This window comes from Rhea pennata, chromosome 1, assembly GCF_028389875.1.
Source record: "Rhea pennata isolate bPtePen1 chromosome 1, bPtePen1.pri, whole genome shotgun sequence".
Lineage (NCBI taxonomy): Eukaryota > Metazoa > Chordata > Aves > Rheiformes > Rheidae > Rhea > Rhea pennata.
This window is the reverse complement of record NC_084663.1, coordinates 285,258-300,013: the sequence shown is the minus strand read 5'-3', so window position 1 is coordinate 300,013 and position 14,756 is coordinate 285,258. Positions and strand designations below refer to the sequence as shown.

Below are 14,756 nucleotides of genomic sequence, written 5' to 3'. Positions count from 1 at the left end.
GCTGCCTATCTATTTGTACACTGCTCACCATGTTAGAGCCATCAAGCTGTGCCCACAACTCCTGGTAATGGCCAGCCCCACTTCTTGCACCCCTCCTTGTTCCTCCTTCCACAGCTCCCTGCATGCTGCTGGCCCTTGCCTCAGAGAAACAAATGTCCAGGGGCTGTATGCTGTCTCAAGACACAATTAACAGCTGCAGTGGAAATCCTCTGGTGGTTCCAGGCCACTCTTATGATCTGCGTCTGTGACTATCGTCACAGCTGTCTGGGGGAGAGCAATGCAAGAGGGCATCTAGCCAATATGGGCTCAGGGACTGGCCACCATCAGCACCTGGACCCTCCAGCTGTGCCTAGGCAGGGTATCCCCAGCTGCAGAGCTTGGGAGTTTTGGTGGGTGTCTCTCCTCCCAGGGAACACCACGGTGTGCAAATCGCAGGCATGTAAATCACACCTTCTCGTGACGCTCCCTGCCTTCTAAATGTACAGAAGCACTTTTCAACACCTCCACCGTTAATCTTTACAAATGCCTTGATCACTGCCCATGATGTGTGGGGGATGCAGGATACCAAAAGCACTCTGTACACGTGAATCCTACCAGCAAAATCCTAATCCACACACAGAAGTTAAAGCCACGGACTGGCAATGAGTTTGTGTGCAAAGCAAAGGCATGCTGCAGGCTCTTCCTGGGGGAGGGGAAGGGGCACTCTTCAATGGGTGCCATTGTGCTCTCCGAATAAAGCACCTCTTCAGTTGTTCCATCATGTGTTACTCCTGCCTCACCACCCCATGGAAAGCTAGCACTGAGCTCCCCCGCAGAGCCCTGTCCAACCGGCAAGCAAACATAAGCAGTGTGACTCTACTCCCACACTGGCACCCAGCAGCAGCTTGACCGGGAGCTTCAGCCAAACTACCTTGGGCTTTGGCAAGCACCATGCACTCCTCGGGGAGATTGCAGCATGGCAAGTGGGGTAGGCCGAAATGTACCAAGACCTGGTATTCTCTCTCATAGATCCCATCTCATCAGGACAGACCATCTGTGCTAAACATGCTACTAGGACTTCAAGCTCTTGGGCTAGACTCCAGCCTTACCTTTGTATGGAGTTTGGCAAACTGCTTGTCATCCAGCAAACTCTGGGTGTACACACGCCTTTTGTACCGGAACTGCAAGAGGGAAGAATGTCAGGCATATGAGAAGAACAACACCCACTATCATCATCAAACAGCTCTTGAGCAATTCCAATAAAATATGTCTTGCATGAAGACATTCAGTCTAGATCTGAAAACAACCATAGATAGAAAATTCTCTTCTTTTAGAATTTCTAATAGTTAACTGCTTTTCTCAGTAAAGAATTCTGACCAATCTTTCAGATGAATCTGTCTGGCTTCACCTTTCAAAAGGTGTGGGGTTAATTCTCTTTGTTCTGCTTCTCCCCAATAAAGTAGGGATCTCTCTAATAGTAATTTTTTTTTCTCCCCAGGGAAGTTTTTACACAAGTAATCTAGACCTTCCTTTAAGCAGATTGAGCTCTAAGCCCCTCATTGAAGAATCTTCTTTTCTATTCTCAGATTATTTCCATCATTCTTTTCTATGCCATTCCTCTTTTCAGTGACCTTTCAACTACATTCACTTTCCCTCTAACACTGCTCCAGTATCAACCTCTTCCATCCCAACCTCTCCTGAAGCCAACTCACCACTTGCCAGGGTATGCACTGAAGGATTACAGGATCGCTTTTTGCCACAGCATCACACTAGAAACCTCTCTGGGCAACCTGTGCCAGTGCTCAGTGCTTATTTAAAGGTCTCCTTATTATTTTCCCTCTGTACTTATGACAGTGGCCTTCCACCTGTAATTTTAACTTCCCATGACAGTTAAGACAGGAAAAAAAAGCAATTTTGATCAACAGGGTGAGAAAATAGGGAAGCTGTTTCACGGGGCTATGACAGATGTTATGGAGCTCTCTACCACCTAATCACAAACAACTAAAACTAAAAATCAAAAGCATTTGCCTCAGCTTTCCCTCAATGAATTCTTTGTGAGTAAACACCTAGACCTACACAAATCTCTAGGCTGTCACTTCTGGAAGAGAAATGCTAAAAAAAATGGGGGTCTGGGGGTTTTAATATATGTGGTATATTTAAAGACTGAAATTGAAGGGATCATACAAGTCCTATGCATGTATATATACACGTATATATGCATATACATATATTAGAAAAAACAAATAGCTACCTCCAAGTAGGGGACAGGAGTGTCTGGATTCAGGGGATACTCTCTCAGCAGGCGCTCCTCATCCAGAAACTTTCCAGCCCTGCCATTGAAGGCTGGCTGGAATAGTCCATAATTCAGAACATCCTTCAGGCTGTGGTTCAAAGTGCAGAGAATGCGCTGTTTTGAAACCCATACAGGAACATCTGGGTTTAACCGTAGACACTTCTATGGAGAGAAATAGAGGGCAATCAGATGTGCGCATCATAGGACCCTGTAATCCATAACTATATCCAGGAACAATACTGGTAATAACAAGGAGAAGGATAAAATGGGAAAGCCGCAATCTTTTCCATGTCAATTGATTAGTGGAGGAAAACAAAAAAACAAACAAACAAAAAAAGTTCTACATTTAGAGAAGGGTAAAACTTAGCATACTCCCCTCCAACCCATTTTATAGGGCTCAGGGCAGACTCAAACCCTATATTGTATAAAATCCCATGAAATATGAGAAATCCTGAAGAGTATTACATGGCAATACTAGCAGCACTGACAATTATTAACAATATAATAGCAACACTCCCTTTAAATATCCTTCTGATAGGGTGTAAGGAGTCTATTGAATACTGCAGAAAGTTTTCATAGATGTGCAAACAAATAAGTTGTAAAACAGAGTCATTGTAAACTCTGTCAGGAACTCAAGGAATCCAGCAAGCTCTTCAATCATTTGGAGATGGAAAACAGCATTCGAGCACTAAAAGTCACATTCCAAAATTTCATCCCGTAACATGCAGTGAGTTTCCCTTGTACTGTAAACAGCTTTCCCTCCTCCTCCTCAAGATTCAAGCCATCAAAAATTTATAGGCCATCGTATTAAGGCTGTATTTCCTATAACTGTGGTATTTGTCACAAAACTCCCCTAGCGCCCCTGAGCCCTGTCCCAAGGCTGGGGACCTGCTCACCTACTGTGACACTGGCTGGGCAGGCAGGCCTTAGGAATCTGCCTCCACCCAGAGCGTGCCACAGTTTTGCAGTATGGATACAAATGCTTCAGTACCTTTGCTGCTTCCTTTTCCTTGTTTCAGCGCAACAACAGGCTCTGCACAACATCCACTCTTGCAGGCAAAGAACAGAAAAGCAAAAGGATTCCACAGCAGTAATACCAGAGATCTGTCTCGGCAACAGCCTGTCCCCATCAGTTACCATAGTTTCCTCTTCTAGGCCCCTATTTTTATATGCCTCATTCCAGGCACTTTATTCTCTTCCTCATTCATTTTCTTCTTCCCTTTCTGGGGGAGAAGAGAGCATTTAGTTGTGCTTTAGAATTTTGTTTAAGTCACTGCTAGGCAGTCTCATTTAAGATTCACGATTTTTGTGTTGGAAGACAAAGTGAACAACCATCCCCTGTTCCCTTCCTGCCTCTACAGAATTCTCCCAACAGTCACTGTTTTTCTAGGGTAAGAGTCCTAGCCCATTCCCACAGAGGACACCATACTTCTGCCCATCCTCGTTACTCTTTCTAGACCACTATCTCATTCTTGAAATGGGAGACCAGAAGCGCATACAGTAGCGAAGGGAGTAGGAGCAGCATGGATTTATACTATGGCATAATCATATTTTGCTCATGAATGAGTTGAAGAATTGAGGCCTGAACACAGATGTCTCCTTGGATTTTGAAATAGAAGCTAAAAGACAGATCTGATCTCCACCTTCTCTATGTACTCTGCAGCTCTTAGAAAGAGCTCTAGCAGATCCACAATGCCTGAGCTCCTTCTATTGCCAATACATTGACTTCTCTCAAAGAGACTGAGAGAAGATGAGCATTCACCCTAGAACATCAGAGGTAACTCTGCACATCCTCACTCACTCCTTCCAATAGTCCTTCTTCCAACCGTAAAATTTAATTTAAGAGGCTGTTTTGGTCCTCTCTCCCCTTAATAGTATCTATTTGGTTCTGTGAATTAAACAGGCACTGTTTTGAAAAATTAAACAGAAAGACCATACACCAACAAACACATGCAAATGTGCACAAATACAAGCATCGGTGAAAGAAAGGTTCCAGCATAAAAATTTCTGAATTTTATAACAAACTTTACATTGCAGAGATACAGTCAGCAGAGAATTAACATTTCATATTTAAGAGAGCCAGCAACTTCCATCTTCTAATGTGTCTCTTATGTTTTCTAACTTGTGTCAGAAATCAGAAGGAAGAAGGTGCCTTTTTTAGCTGTTAGGTCAAAGTGCTACAAAGTCCTTTGTGGGCATAATCCAGCTATTTAAAGTCTACTTATGACTCTATTTCTCCAAATACTATCATATGCATTAAAAACTTTCTCATATCAGAGTTCCTACAACTAAACATGCTTATTCCACTCCATGATGTAACCCATCACTCCAGAAGCAATTCAAAATGAGAGACTAATCCCACAAACTCCTGCCAGAAGAGCTGCAAGGGAAATCCTTATGCAGCCTTAACTTTATAGTCTGCTTTGATTAACAAGAGAAAGCTGCTGCATTCATGGGAAGAATGTGCTACATTTACTCTCGGATACACAGCAACGAGGGCTCCTCCAGTTTGTTTCACAAGAAAGATGCTCTTATCCAGCCTCTTATCCAGTGCTGGCAGCTCCCAGATCAGCAGCAGGCTCTTCCCAGGTGGAGCAGGAAAGGTGTAGCTGCAAATGCCACCACAGCACACAGTCCCTGTCTCCATCTGGAAAAGGGTGCTGAGCTCAAATGGCAGGGGAGGTCCTGACACAGCAGGTCTGGTCCCTCATCACAGGCACTGTCAGCCCATCATAGAATCATAGAATCAGTAAGGTTGGAAGGGACCTCCAGAGATCATCTAGGCCAACCTCCCTGCTCAACCAGAGTCACCTAGAGCATGGTAGACAGGGTTACATCCAGGTGGGCCTTGAAGATCTCCAGAGAAGGACACTCCACAACCTCTCTGCGCAACCTGTGCCAGTGCTCCGTCACTCTCACAGGGAAGAAATTCCCCCTCACGGTCAGGCGGAACTTCCTGTGCTTCAATTTCTACCCATTGCCTCTTGTCCTGTCACACGGGACAACTGAACAGAGCGTAGCCTCATCCCCTTGACACCCTCCCTTCAGGTACTTGTACACATTGATAAGATCCCCCCCTCAGACTTCTCTTCCCCAGGCTGAAGAGGCCCAGCTCTTGCAGCCGTTCCTCACAGGGCAGGTGCTCCAACCCTCTGATCATCCTCGTAGCCCTACGCTGGACTCTCTCCAGTAGCTCCATGTCTCTCTTGTCCTGGGGAGCCCAGAACTGGACACAGTACTCGAGATGAGGCCTTCCCAGGGCTGAGGAGAGGGGCAGGATCACTTCCCTCAACCTGCCAGCAACACTCTTCCCAATGCACCCCAGGAGACCATTGGCTTTCTTGGCCACAAGGGCACATTGTTGGCTCATGGTCAACTTGTCATCCACCAGCACTCCCAGGTCTTTCTCTGCAGAGCTGCTCTCCAGACTGTCCAGGTCTCTCTGAATGGCAGCACAGCCCTCGGGTGTGTCAGCCACTTGTCCCAGCTTGGTATCATTGGCAAACTTGCTGAGGAGGCACTCCGTCCCCTCGTCCAGGTCATTGATGAAAAAGTTGAACAGGATGGGACCCAGTACTGAGCCCTGGGGGATGCCACTAGCCACAGGCCTCCAACTTGACTCCACGCCACTGATGACAACCCTCTGAGCTTTTCAGCCAGTTCTCAAACCACCTCACTGTCCACTCGTCTAATCCACACTTCCTGAGCTTACCTAGGAGGATGTTATGGGAGACAGTGCCAAAAGCCTTGCTGAACTCAAGGTACACAATGTCCACTGCTCTCCCCTCATCTACCCAGCCAGTCATTCCATCAGAGAAGGCTATCAGGTTGGTTAAGCAGGATTTCCCCTTGGTGAATCGTGAATCCATGCTGGCTACTCCTGATCACCTTCTTTTCCTCCATATGCCTGGAGGTGACATCCAGAATGAGCTGTTGCATCACCTTTCCAGGGATGGAGGTGAGGCTGACTGGCCTGTAGTTGCCTGGGTCCTCCTTCTTGCCCTTCTTGAAGATTGGAGTGACACTGGCTTTCTTCCAGTCCTCAGGCACCTCTCCAGTTCTCCAGGACCTTTCAAAGATGATGGAGAGCAGCCTGCCAATAATATCCACCAGCTCCCCCAGTACCTGTGGGTGCATCCCATCTGGGCCCATGGATTTGTGGAAGTCTAGCCTGCCCAAAAGGTCTCTAATCCTATCCTTCTCAACCAAAGGAAAGTCTTCCTTTCTCAAGACTTTCTCCCTCACCTCCAGGCTCCAGGATTCACAAGGACCACTCTTAGGAGTGAAGACTGAAGCAAAGGCGGCATTCAGTAATTCTGCTTTCTCGGTATCCCTTGTCACCAGGGCCCGCACCCCATTCAGTAGTGGGCCCACATTTTCCCTAGTCCTCCTCTTGCTGCTGATGTATTTGAAGAAGCCCTTCCTGTTGTCCTTGACATCCCTTGCAAGACTCAATTCCAACTGGGCCTTAGCCTTCCTCACACATCTCTACATACTCTGACTGCATTCCTGTAATTCTCCCAAGTAACCTGCTCTATCTTCCACAGTCTGTGTACTTTCTTCTTCTGTCTGAATTTGGCCAAGAGCTCCTTGCTCACCCATGCAGGCCTCCTGCCCTTTTTGCTGCACTTCTTACTCATAGGGATGCACAGCTCTTGAGCTTGGAGGAAGTGATGTTTGAATACTAGCCAGCTCTCCTGGACCCCCCTTCCTTTTAGGGCCTTAACTCATGAGATTCCTCCAAGTAGGTCTCTGAAGAGCCCAAAGTCTGCTCTCCTGAAGTCCAGGGTTGCAGGGTTGCTTGTTGCCTATTCTGGATGGCACAGCATCACAAAGAGCCACTGCACCCTGGTAGGAAGTAGAAGGAGGGGGAGAGGGAAACAGGACCAGAAGATGATAGGAATAGCAGCAGCATTCAGAACAAGTTGTTAACTTTTGTTCATAATGACAAGTGGTAATTTTTTCCATACAATTATAAGTTGTGATCACAACAATCATAGCCTTAGAAACAACTCCTGAAAGAAAATGATACAGAGTCTCAACTTTTAGACGGCATGGGTGACTCTTTCCTGAAGAAAGAGTCACAGCTTTAGATTCAATCCTGAGCAATGCACACGATGATAGACAAGATCTATTCTAGAGCCACTCTGTAAAAACAACAATAAAGAATTCAAACTCAACAATCCCATAAGAGCAAAAAACTCAAAAAACATTCACCGAAGAACAAAAAAATGAGAAAGACTTGAAAGAAAATCAAGAAGCAGCTGAAAAGGTAATGTGCTTGCAGACAGTAGGGAGTAATTTGATTACGTCACATTAGAAGCGCAGAGCAAATGTATGGCAAAAATGAAAAAAAAAGCCACTAAGAGATACGCACAAAAAGATGGAACAGTCAAATCAACAGAGCAAAGGAATCTATTGAAAGTAGAAATATTTCCTTTACTAGAAGGAAGTAGAAGTTGCTTCCGAATGAGAACAGAAAAGAGTATAACTGACAAGCTACATGTAAAATGACAACAATATTAAGGACATAAAAATTAACAAATGCACAGGAAGAAGGGAGCCTGACAGAAAGTAGGTGAGGCCAACAAGTGATCAAGAGGCAAGAGTCACTCAAGGATGCTCCCCTTGTAAGGACTGGCTGCAGTGGGATCCTTGCTGATCACCACCACAACAGATACTGATGCAAAAGGGCTCACAGACAGGGAATAAAAACTCTCTCCAGTGGAAGTGTGAATCTGCATATTTGAGAGCATGCCTGCAAGCAGCACCAGATCATCCAGGCTATGGTGTACAGTTGGGAGGTCTGAATACATGCCAGGGTGAACCCTACAAGATGTCCACAGTGCTCAGCAGTGCATTGCACAAACCAGCCATATCAAAGGAGTGCAGGACAGGCAACAGTGATCTCTAGACAGGGGTCAGTGATGTTTTGGGGCTCTGGAGAACAAAAGGACTGAACTTTGTCCTAGGAAAATGGATAGGAACTACAGCAAAAATAGAACTAGTATAGGTGTGGGGCTCAATATTTATGTTGCTGAGAGATCCACTTATTTTAAGTCCTACGTCCAAAATCTCTGAGGAAATGTCCAGATGCAAGAATAAGACCAGCTTGCTTAGCAATTTGTACTCATTTTCAAACCATTTTCAGCAAGGTCCTTTGCCAAAAGCTCCAAAGAAACTAAATTGCATAAGCAAAAAAGTACTCTTTTGGATTAAGATATAAGCTTGGATAACTGACTACAAAGATGGAAAGGAAAGGTTAAGATTAAGCAGGCAGTGCTCTTGATACAAAGTTCATTAGCAAAGTCACATAAGGACCTGTGGATTTGACCCAAAATGAAATAGAAATGATCATTATAATGCTCATAAATTGGCAGCACATCAAGATCTTCTGTATCATGTGCTAGTATCTGGTTACCCCATCTTTTCAGGAGACAACAGAAACAGGAAAAGTAAAAGGAAAGATGACAAAGGTAACCAGAAGCATAGGGCAATTTCTGGGGGACAAACAGCGCATACTAAGTAAGAGCTCTCAGCCTGAATGAGAAATGGCCTGGAAGGGATATGCAGAGCTCCACACATCTCAGTTGAAGGACCTAGGAGTGCTGGTGGATGACAAGTTGACCATGAGCCAGCAATGTGCCCTTGTGGCCAAGAAAGCCAATGGTCTCCTGGGGTGCATTGGGAAGAGTGTTGCTGGCAGGTTGAGGGAAGTGATCCTGCCCCTCTACTCAGCTCTGGGAAGGCCTCATCTCGAGTACTGTGTCCAGTTCTGGGCTCCCCAGGACAAGAGAGACATGGAGCTACTGGAGAGAGTCCAGCGTAGGGCTACAGAGATGATCAGAGGGTTGGAGCACCTGCCCTACGAGAAACGGCTGTGAGAGCTGGGCCTCTTCAGCCTGGGGAAGAGAAGACTGAGGGGGGATCTTATCAATGTGTACAAGTACCTGAAGGGAAGGTGCCAAGGGGATGGGGACAAACTCTTTTCAGTTGTCCCGTGTGACAGGACAAGAGGCAATGGGTAGAAATTGAAGCACAGGAAGTTCCGCTGAACATGAGGGGGAATTTCTTCACTGTGAGAGTGACAGAGCACTGGAACAGGTTGCGCAGAGAGGTTGTGGAGTCTCCTTCTCTGGAGATATTCAAAGCCCACCTGGTTGCAAACCTGTCTAACATGCGCTAGATGACCCTGAGCAGGGAGGCTGGACTAGATCTGCAGAGGTCCCTTCCAATCTTACCCATTCTGTGATTCTGTGAAAAGATGTAACTCTACATATGCATGACGCCAGAAGAAAAGCCGTTGCACAGACACAGGGCTTACATTACCCCTACAGAGATAGACACAGGGCCAAAAGAAGCAATAAATGAAAAAGTGAATTCTAGCATGTATGCAATTTTATAGAAATACAGTTTTTCTGCTTGATTTTTCTTCCTTTAAATGTAGCTCTAATTTGGAGATTTCTTGGGAAGACTAGATAAAGTAAAGCCTGAGAAGAATCTAAATAATAAAACAGTAGCAGCCTTACATTCATAAAGGAGTTACTGCTGTAACAGAAATCAATAGAGTTCCTGCATCCAGCATGGTGCTGGAGACAAATAGGTATTGTCCAAGTTCATGAGGAAATCCAGATAAGATAATAGAGACCGCATAATCCTCCAGGACAACTCTGTTATCAGCTTGGGCTGGGCCATGGGCCACCGGCCATCCCAGTGGAGACAGGGCAGAAGAACTGACAGCCAAAGTGGCAGCAGGCAGACAGCAGTGGGCAGTGGGCAGTGCTGTATGGCACTCCAGGCCTGCATCCACAACAGGAGGAGGAGATCGGTGCTATAAAACAGCCCAGCATGGGAATTGTCTGGAGTGTTTCCACCAGTGGTATCCTCAGCCCTATCATCAACCCTGCAGGGATACAGGGTAGGTGGCAACCCATGCATGGAGCAATTTATGTGGGGCCAGCCCTGCTGCAAGGGCACTTGGGGCTGCGCGGACATCTCCAGCACAGCTTTTCTCCACTCAGACATCTCAGCTCAGAGAGGGAGCCAGGTTTGGCAGGGATGGGCAGAAGTGAGAATAACTCTGCTTTGTAGTGGAGAGGATGAGGAGAAAGAAGTGCAAGCTTCCTGGGAGCTGGAACCTGGCAATGGGGAACTGGGACCAGCTTAGAGAGCAAGTTGCGTATGCTGACAACACGGTAGCATTTGGGGGCCTTAACCTGCCTCCCAAGGAATGCTTCAGCCTTGCCATTGGATGTGCTGCAATGTCACACAGGGAGAAGAGACCTCCATGAAAAGCAAACATGATAAAGACCAGGAGGGAGGTTCTGAGCTCGCAGAGAAAAGGTGGCCTGGGCACAAGCCTTTCTTGCAGAACCACGTGCTGGAGACAAATGCTTTTGGCTTTCCAGGTTTTCCAGAAAGATAGTCACTACTTACAAGCTGATCTCAAAGGAAGTTGCTGACTGTTACACACAAAAGTTATATCGTTTTCTGGAATCTGCAGCCTGAGACTGGAAGCCATCTACAGCGGCAATACATCTTTTAAAAATAAGAGTCCAATAGCCACCTTATTACAATTCTTCAGTGGTACTAACCATCCACATCTTAAAGTCCCACTGCTACCAGAGGAGCAGCCGCTTCTGATATAAACACAGCTTGAAATTAATGTTTAAAGACAACCAGCTTCTGATTAACTGTAAATTACTGGTTCAAGCCAAAGCTCCCGCTTATACAGAGCTAGAACAGCTTAATTATTAGCACCTACATGGAAAGGGCTGCTGAAGAGCAAAATGGCCAGCCTGTTTCATACAATTGCTGAACTATTCATAAAGAAAAGACAGTGCAGAGGAAATGCAAAAGAGTTTTAGACCTGTAAATCAACCTGATTCCATTAAACTATCTGAGATAGGTTCAAAAGATGACTATTACTTTCAGAGACTTGAAACTGTTTATTTGTCTCACTGTACCATCACAACCAGAGCAACAAACAAATCAAGATCTAACTTTTGATTAGATAGAAAATGAAGATCTGAGAAATACAGAGCAAATCAAGTTTGCTATGGAAAAGGACATACTATTGCTGGCTTTGCAGCACGTATTCATCATATCCTCTGATTCACCAAATGCAAAGCCAAAAATGCCCATTAGGTCATCTAATCTGAGCAACAGATCACTGCCCCATAGGTTTCAACCAGTAACTCCCATAATGAGCCAAATTACTTGAATTTGGATAACATAGTTTCCTGAAAAGCATCCAGTTTAGGTCTAAAAACATTACATGATGGAATATGCACTCCCTCCTTAGACAGATTAATAAGCCAAATGTTCATCCTCACTTTTAAAATATATGTCTTAATTCTTATTTTCTTTTATTTAAACTTCTGACTTGCTTTTTGTTACATCTTTTTCCGTGATACTGAATAGCTCATTAGTATTCAGTTTCTTTTCACAGTGGTACCTCCCATTTAATGCAGTCACCTCTCAATCCTTTTCAGGATGAACTAATGAGACATCAGTCTCTTTCGGTACATAAATTGTAGTGCATTTTCTCCAGATCTCAAATTAGTTTTGATCCTCTTTTCAAAACTAAAATTAAATTAAATTAAACTTCTTTAATTTTAAATACATTTTTTAATGTGGGGAATTCAGAGCCAGATACAATATTCTAGCATCTGTCTGCTAGTCAACACATACAGTTATAAAATACTGTCCCTACCTCTTCTGACTATTCCCTTGCTTCTATCTCCAGGCATCACATTAGCACTTTTCAAAGCACATGGCAGTGTGGGTTCAGTTTACTTTTGACCACTCCATCCCTTTCAGATGGCCAAATCCCACATCCTTCCCAGAACACAGTTCCCTGTTTTGTAGATCTGGCATTAGTTCTTATTGCTAGCTGTAAAACTCTGCCTTTGAATGAATTAAAACACAATTTATTTTGATGGACCCAGCTCTAAATTACTGTATGTATATATGAAAATGAGAAGATAGGGATGCAGCATCTAACAACCCTAACACAGCAACTGTGGAAACTAGAGGAGCAGGCGGGAAATGGACTGCAGAAAGTGGCTAGACTTCATGCATTCATGAAATAACATGCCTTTTAGACACTGCTAGAGACTGATACTGGGTTAGACAGACTACTGGTTTGGCCCAGTAGGGCTTGTTCACACTTTTATATATGGCAGTTAGGCTCACATCTTTATTCATAACTCCACTGATGCTTTTAGTCATGTGAAAAATTTGTCAACAAAGATATTTACTTCTGCTTCCTTGCTTCATACTTAACATATTGCAAAACAGTAATTTCTAAGGCATCTTAACAACTTGATCCATCAGGATCATATGGATCATAAAAATCCCCACAGAACCAAACTACTACATTAACCCGAGTCCTTTTCCAGTGCTGATGCATTCAGTTTAGATTATTGCACAAGTATAAGGCTTTTATGTTTCTCTTTAGTGCACATTCTTTTGTATCATCAACAATGATCTTTATCTACCCTTCAATTAACTTGATTAGGTTCCCCTGAATATCCTCTCTAGGTCTGACCTCCCTGAAGATAGCTTTGTATAGCTGAATAGCTCTACAGTCTGGGACAACAGGAAAGGTTCTCATCTGTATAAATAACTGATTAGAAGATCTGCAACAATGGGTATGAAGGCAAAAATAGATAGTTTTCACAACAGAGGGCAGTGGGAGGCCAGAGCACATTTCCACAGATTTGTGCCTGTGCTGCTTGCAGGACTGGGATGGTCTAGGATGGTCTAGGAAGGGGAGGTATGCTCTGAGACAACAGCAAAGTTACTCAGCAAGAGCCAACTACAAAACCATGCAGAAGGCCTCAGAGCCAAATGGCTGAAGAATACAACAAATCAATGCAATGTAGGTAAACACAAAGCAAAGTACATAGGAAGAAAAAATTCCTAACAAAAGGCTCTGTGCTGACTATTGCCTGCCTGTGACAGGCTGGCCTGCAACTCTATCAAGGCAATGTTCAGCAGGCAAGCAGAATACCAGGAACTGCTTCTGAAGGAACAGAAAACATCATTGCATTGCTGCGTATGCCCTTGTCATGCCCATATTCTGAATGCTCTGTGCAGTCCTGGCTTCCTATTTCAGAAGGGCTGGAATAAAAGCAGAAAAATTACAGAGAAGGATAATCAAGGGCTTGGAATACCTTCCATGTGAAGTTCAAATAAATAGACAAGACTCTTCCATCTGGGAAAGTAAAGATGGAACACGACAAAAACGGAAGTGGCACAGAGAAGATAAACAGGTATTATCTCCTTGGGAATTGAAGCAAACACCACAAGATGAGGTGACAGATATGGTATCTTCATTAGATGCACTGACACTGATCAGTTCAACAACATGCTGCAGGGTTCTGGCAATCCACTCCAAATTGGTCCCCCAGGTACCTTCATTTATATAGTCATAATAACAAATCAGCATTGTGTGCATCATTGTTATTTGGCTTAACACAATCAGAACACTCTATCCAGATCTGACTGTAATTGCAACAATAACTCTTAGTTTACAATTTACTACTACTCATTTCTTCATAGTTCTTATTTTCTTCTTTTCTTCTTCTCTTCTTTCTCCTTTCTATTTCTCTTATTTTACAGTAACCTACAGCCCTTCTGCCTCAGTGTCTCAAGACTCAGTCTAATTTCATAGCCTGCTCCTTTTTATTTGCACTGAAGAACTCCAAGACTTTTGCATGTAGACCTTGTTTGTTACAATCCGCACAACTTCTGTTAACATACACTAACTCCTACTCACTAACAATAAAGTTGCTTTCAATACAAAACTCAGGAGGCTGGTAAGAGTAATAAGCAGATTCAAAGCAGGACAAAAAGCAGTATTTCTTCACCCCTCCCCCAACATTTGTTCACCCATAGAACTCTAAACCACCAAAACATAAACTCATGTTAGGGGAAGGGGTCCCCTGGAGGTCTTTGGTCCTGGTCAGAGTAAGTGGTTCCTTAGAGCTACAGTCAAATGAGGACAGAGATCTTAGGGCTTCTCTGGGCCTTAGTACCATGCCTAATCACTCTGTCGTCCATGTCTGACCTGCTTTTCATCCTGTCAAGTGCACCTCCAAAAACAGTTTTTCTCCCTCATTTGTTCCCACTCTCATTAGGCTCTCATGGACAGCATTAATATCTCCCCTTTGCCTCTCTTCTCCAGGCTCAATCAACGCCACTCTTTCAGCCTCTCTTCCCATGTCCTGCACTCCAGCCCCCGACTATGTTGGTGGCCTCCACAAGACCAGCCTCAGTATTGCAAAGTCTGTCTGGTACTGGGGCTCCCCAAACTGGACCAGTGTCCAGATGGGTCTCAGCAGTGCCAGATAGAGGGGAGCAGTCTGTGCCCTTGCTCTGCTGGCTGCACTCATGCCATTGCAGCCCAGGATGTGGTCAGCCTTTGCTGCAAGAGTGCACTGCTAATATTGGGGCTAACAGGGTCCCCCAGGACACT

At 44.6% G+C, this 14,756-nt stretch overlaps 1 protein-coding gene across 7 annotated transcripts in view; it reads right to left on the bottom strand.

The window, feature by feature from the left end:
* Positions 1-14,756, bottom strand: part of SHANK3 (SH3 and multiple ankyrin repeat domains 3) — a 402,299-nt gene that overhangs the window by 356,334 nt on the left and 31,209 nt on the right. For all 7 annotated transcript variants that reach the window (XR_009958823.1, XM_062579208.1, XM_062579216.1 and 4 more), the window contains exons 2-3: positions 2,231-2,434; positions 1,089-1,160 (exon numbers count right to left, since the gene is read on the bottom strand). Coding sequence is in view for 6 of the 7 variants with exons in the window: in XM_062579208.1 (XP_062435192.1) it covers positions 1,089-1,160; positions 2,231-2,434 (276 nt within the window). In the remaining variant the exon portion in view is untranslated. The remainder of the gene's footprint in view (positions 1-1,088; positions 1,161-2,230; positions 2,435-14,756) is intronic.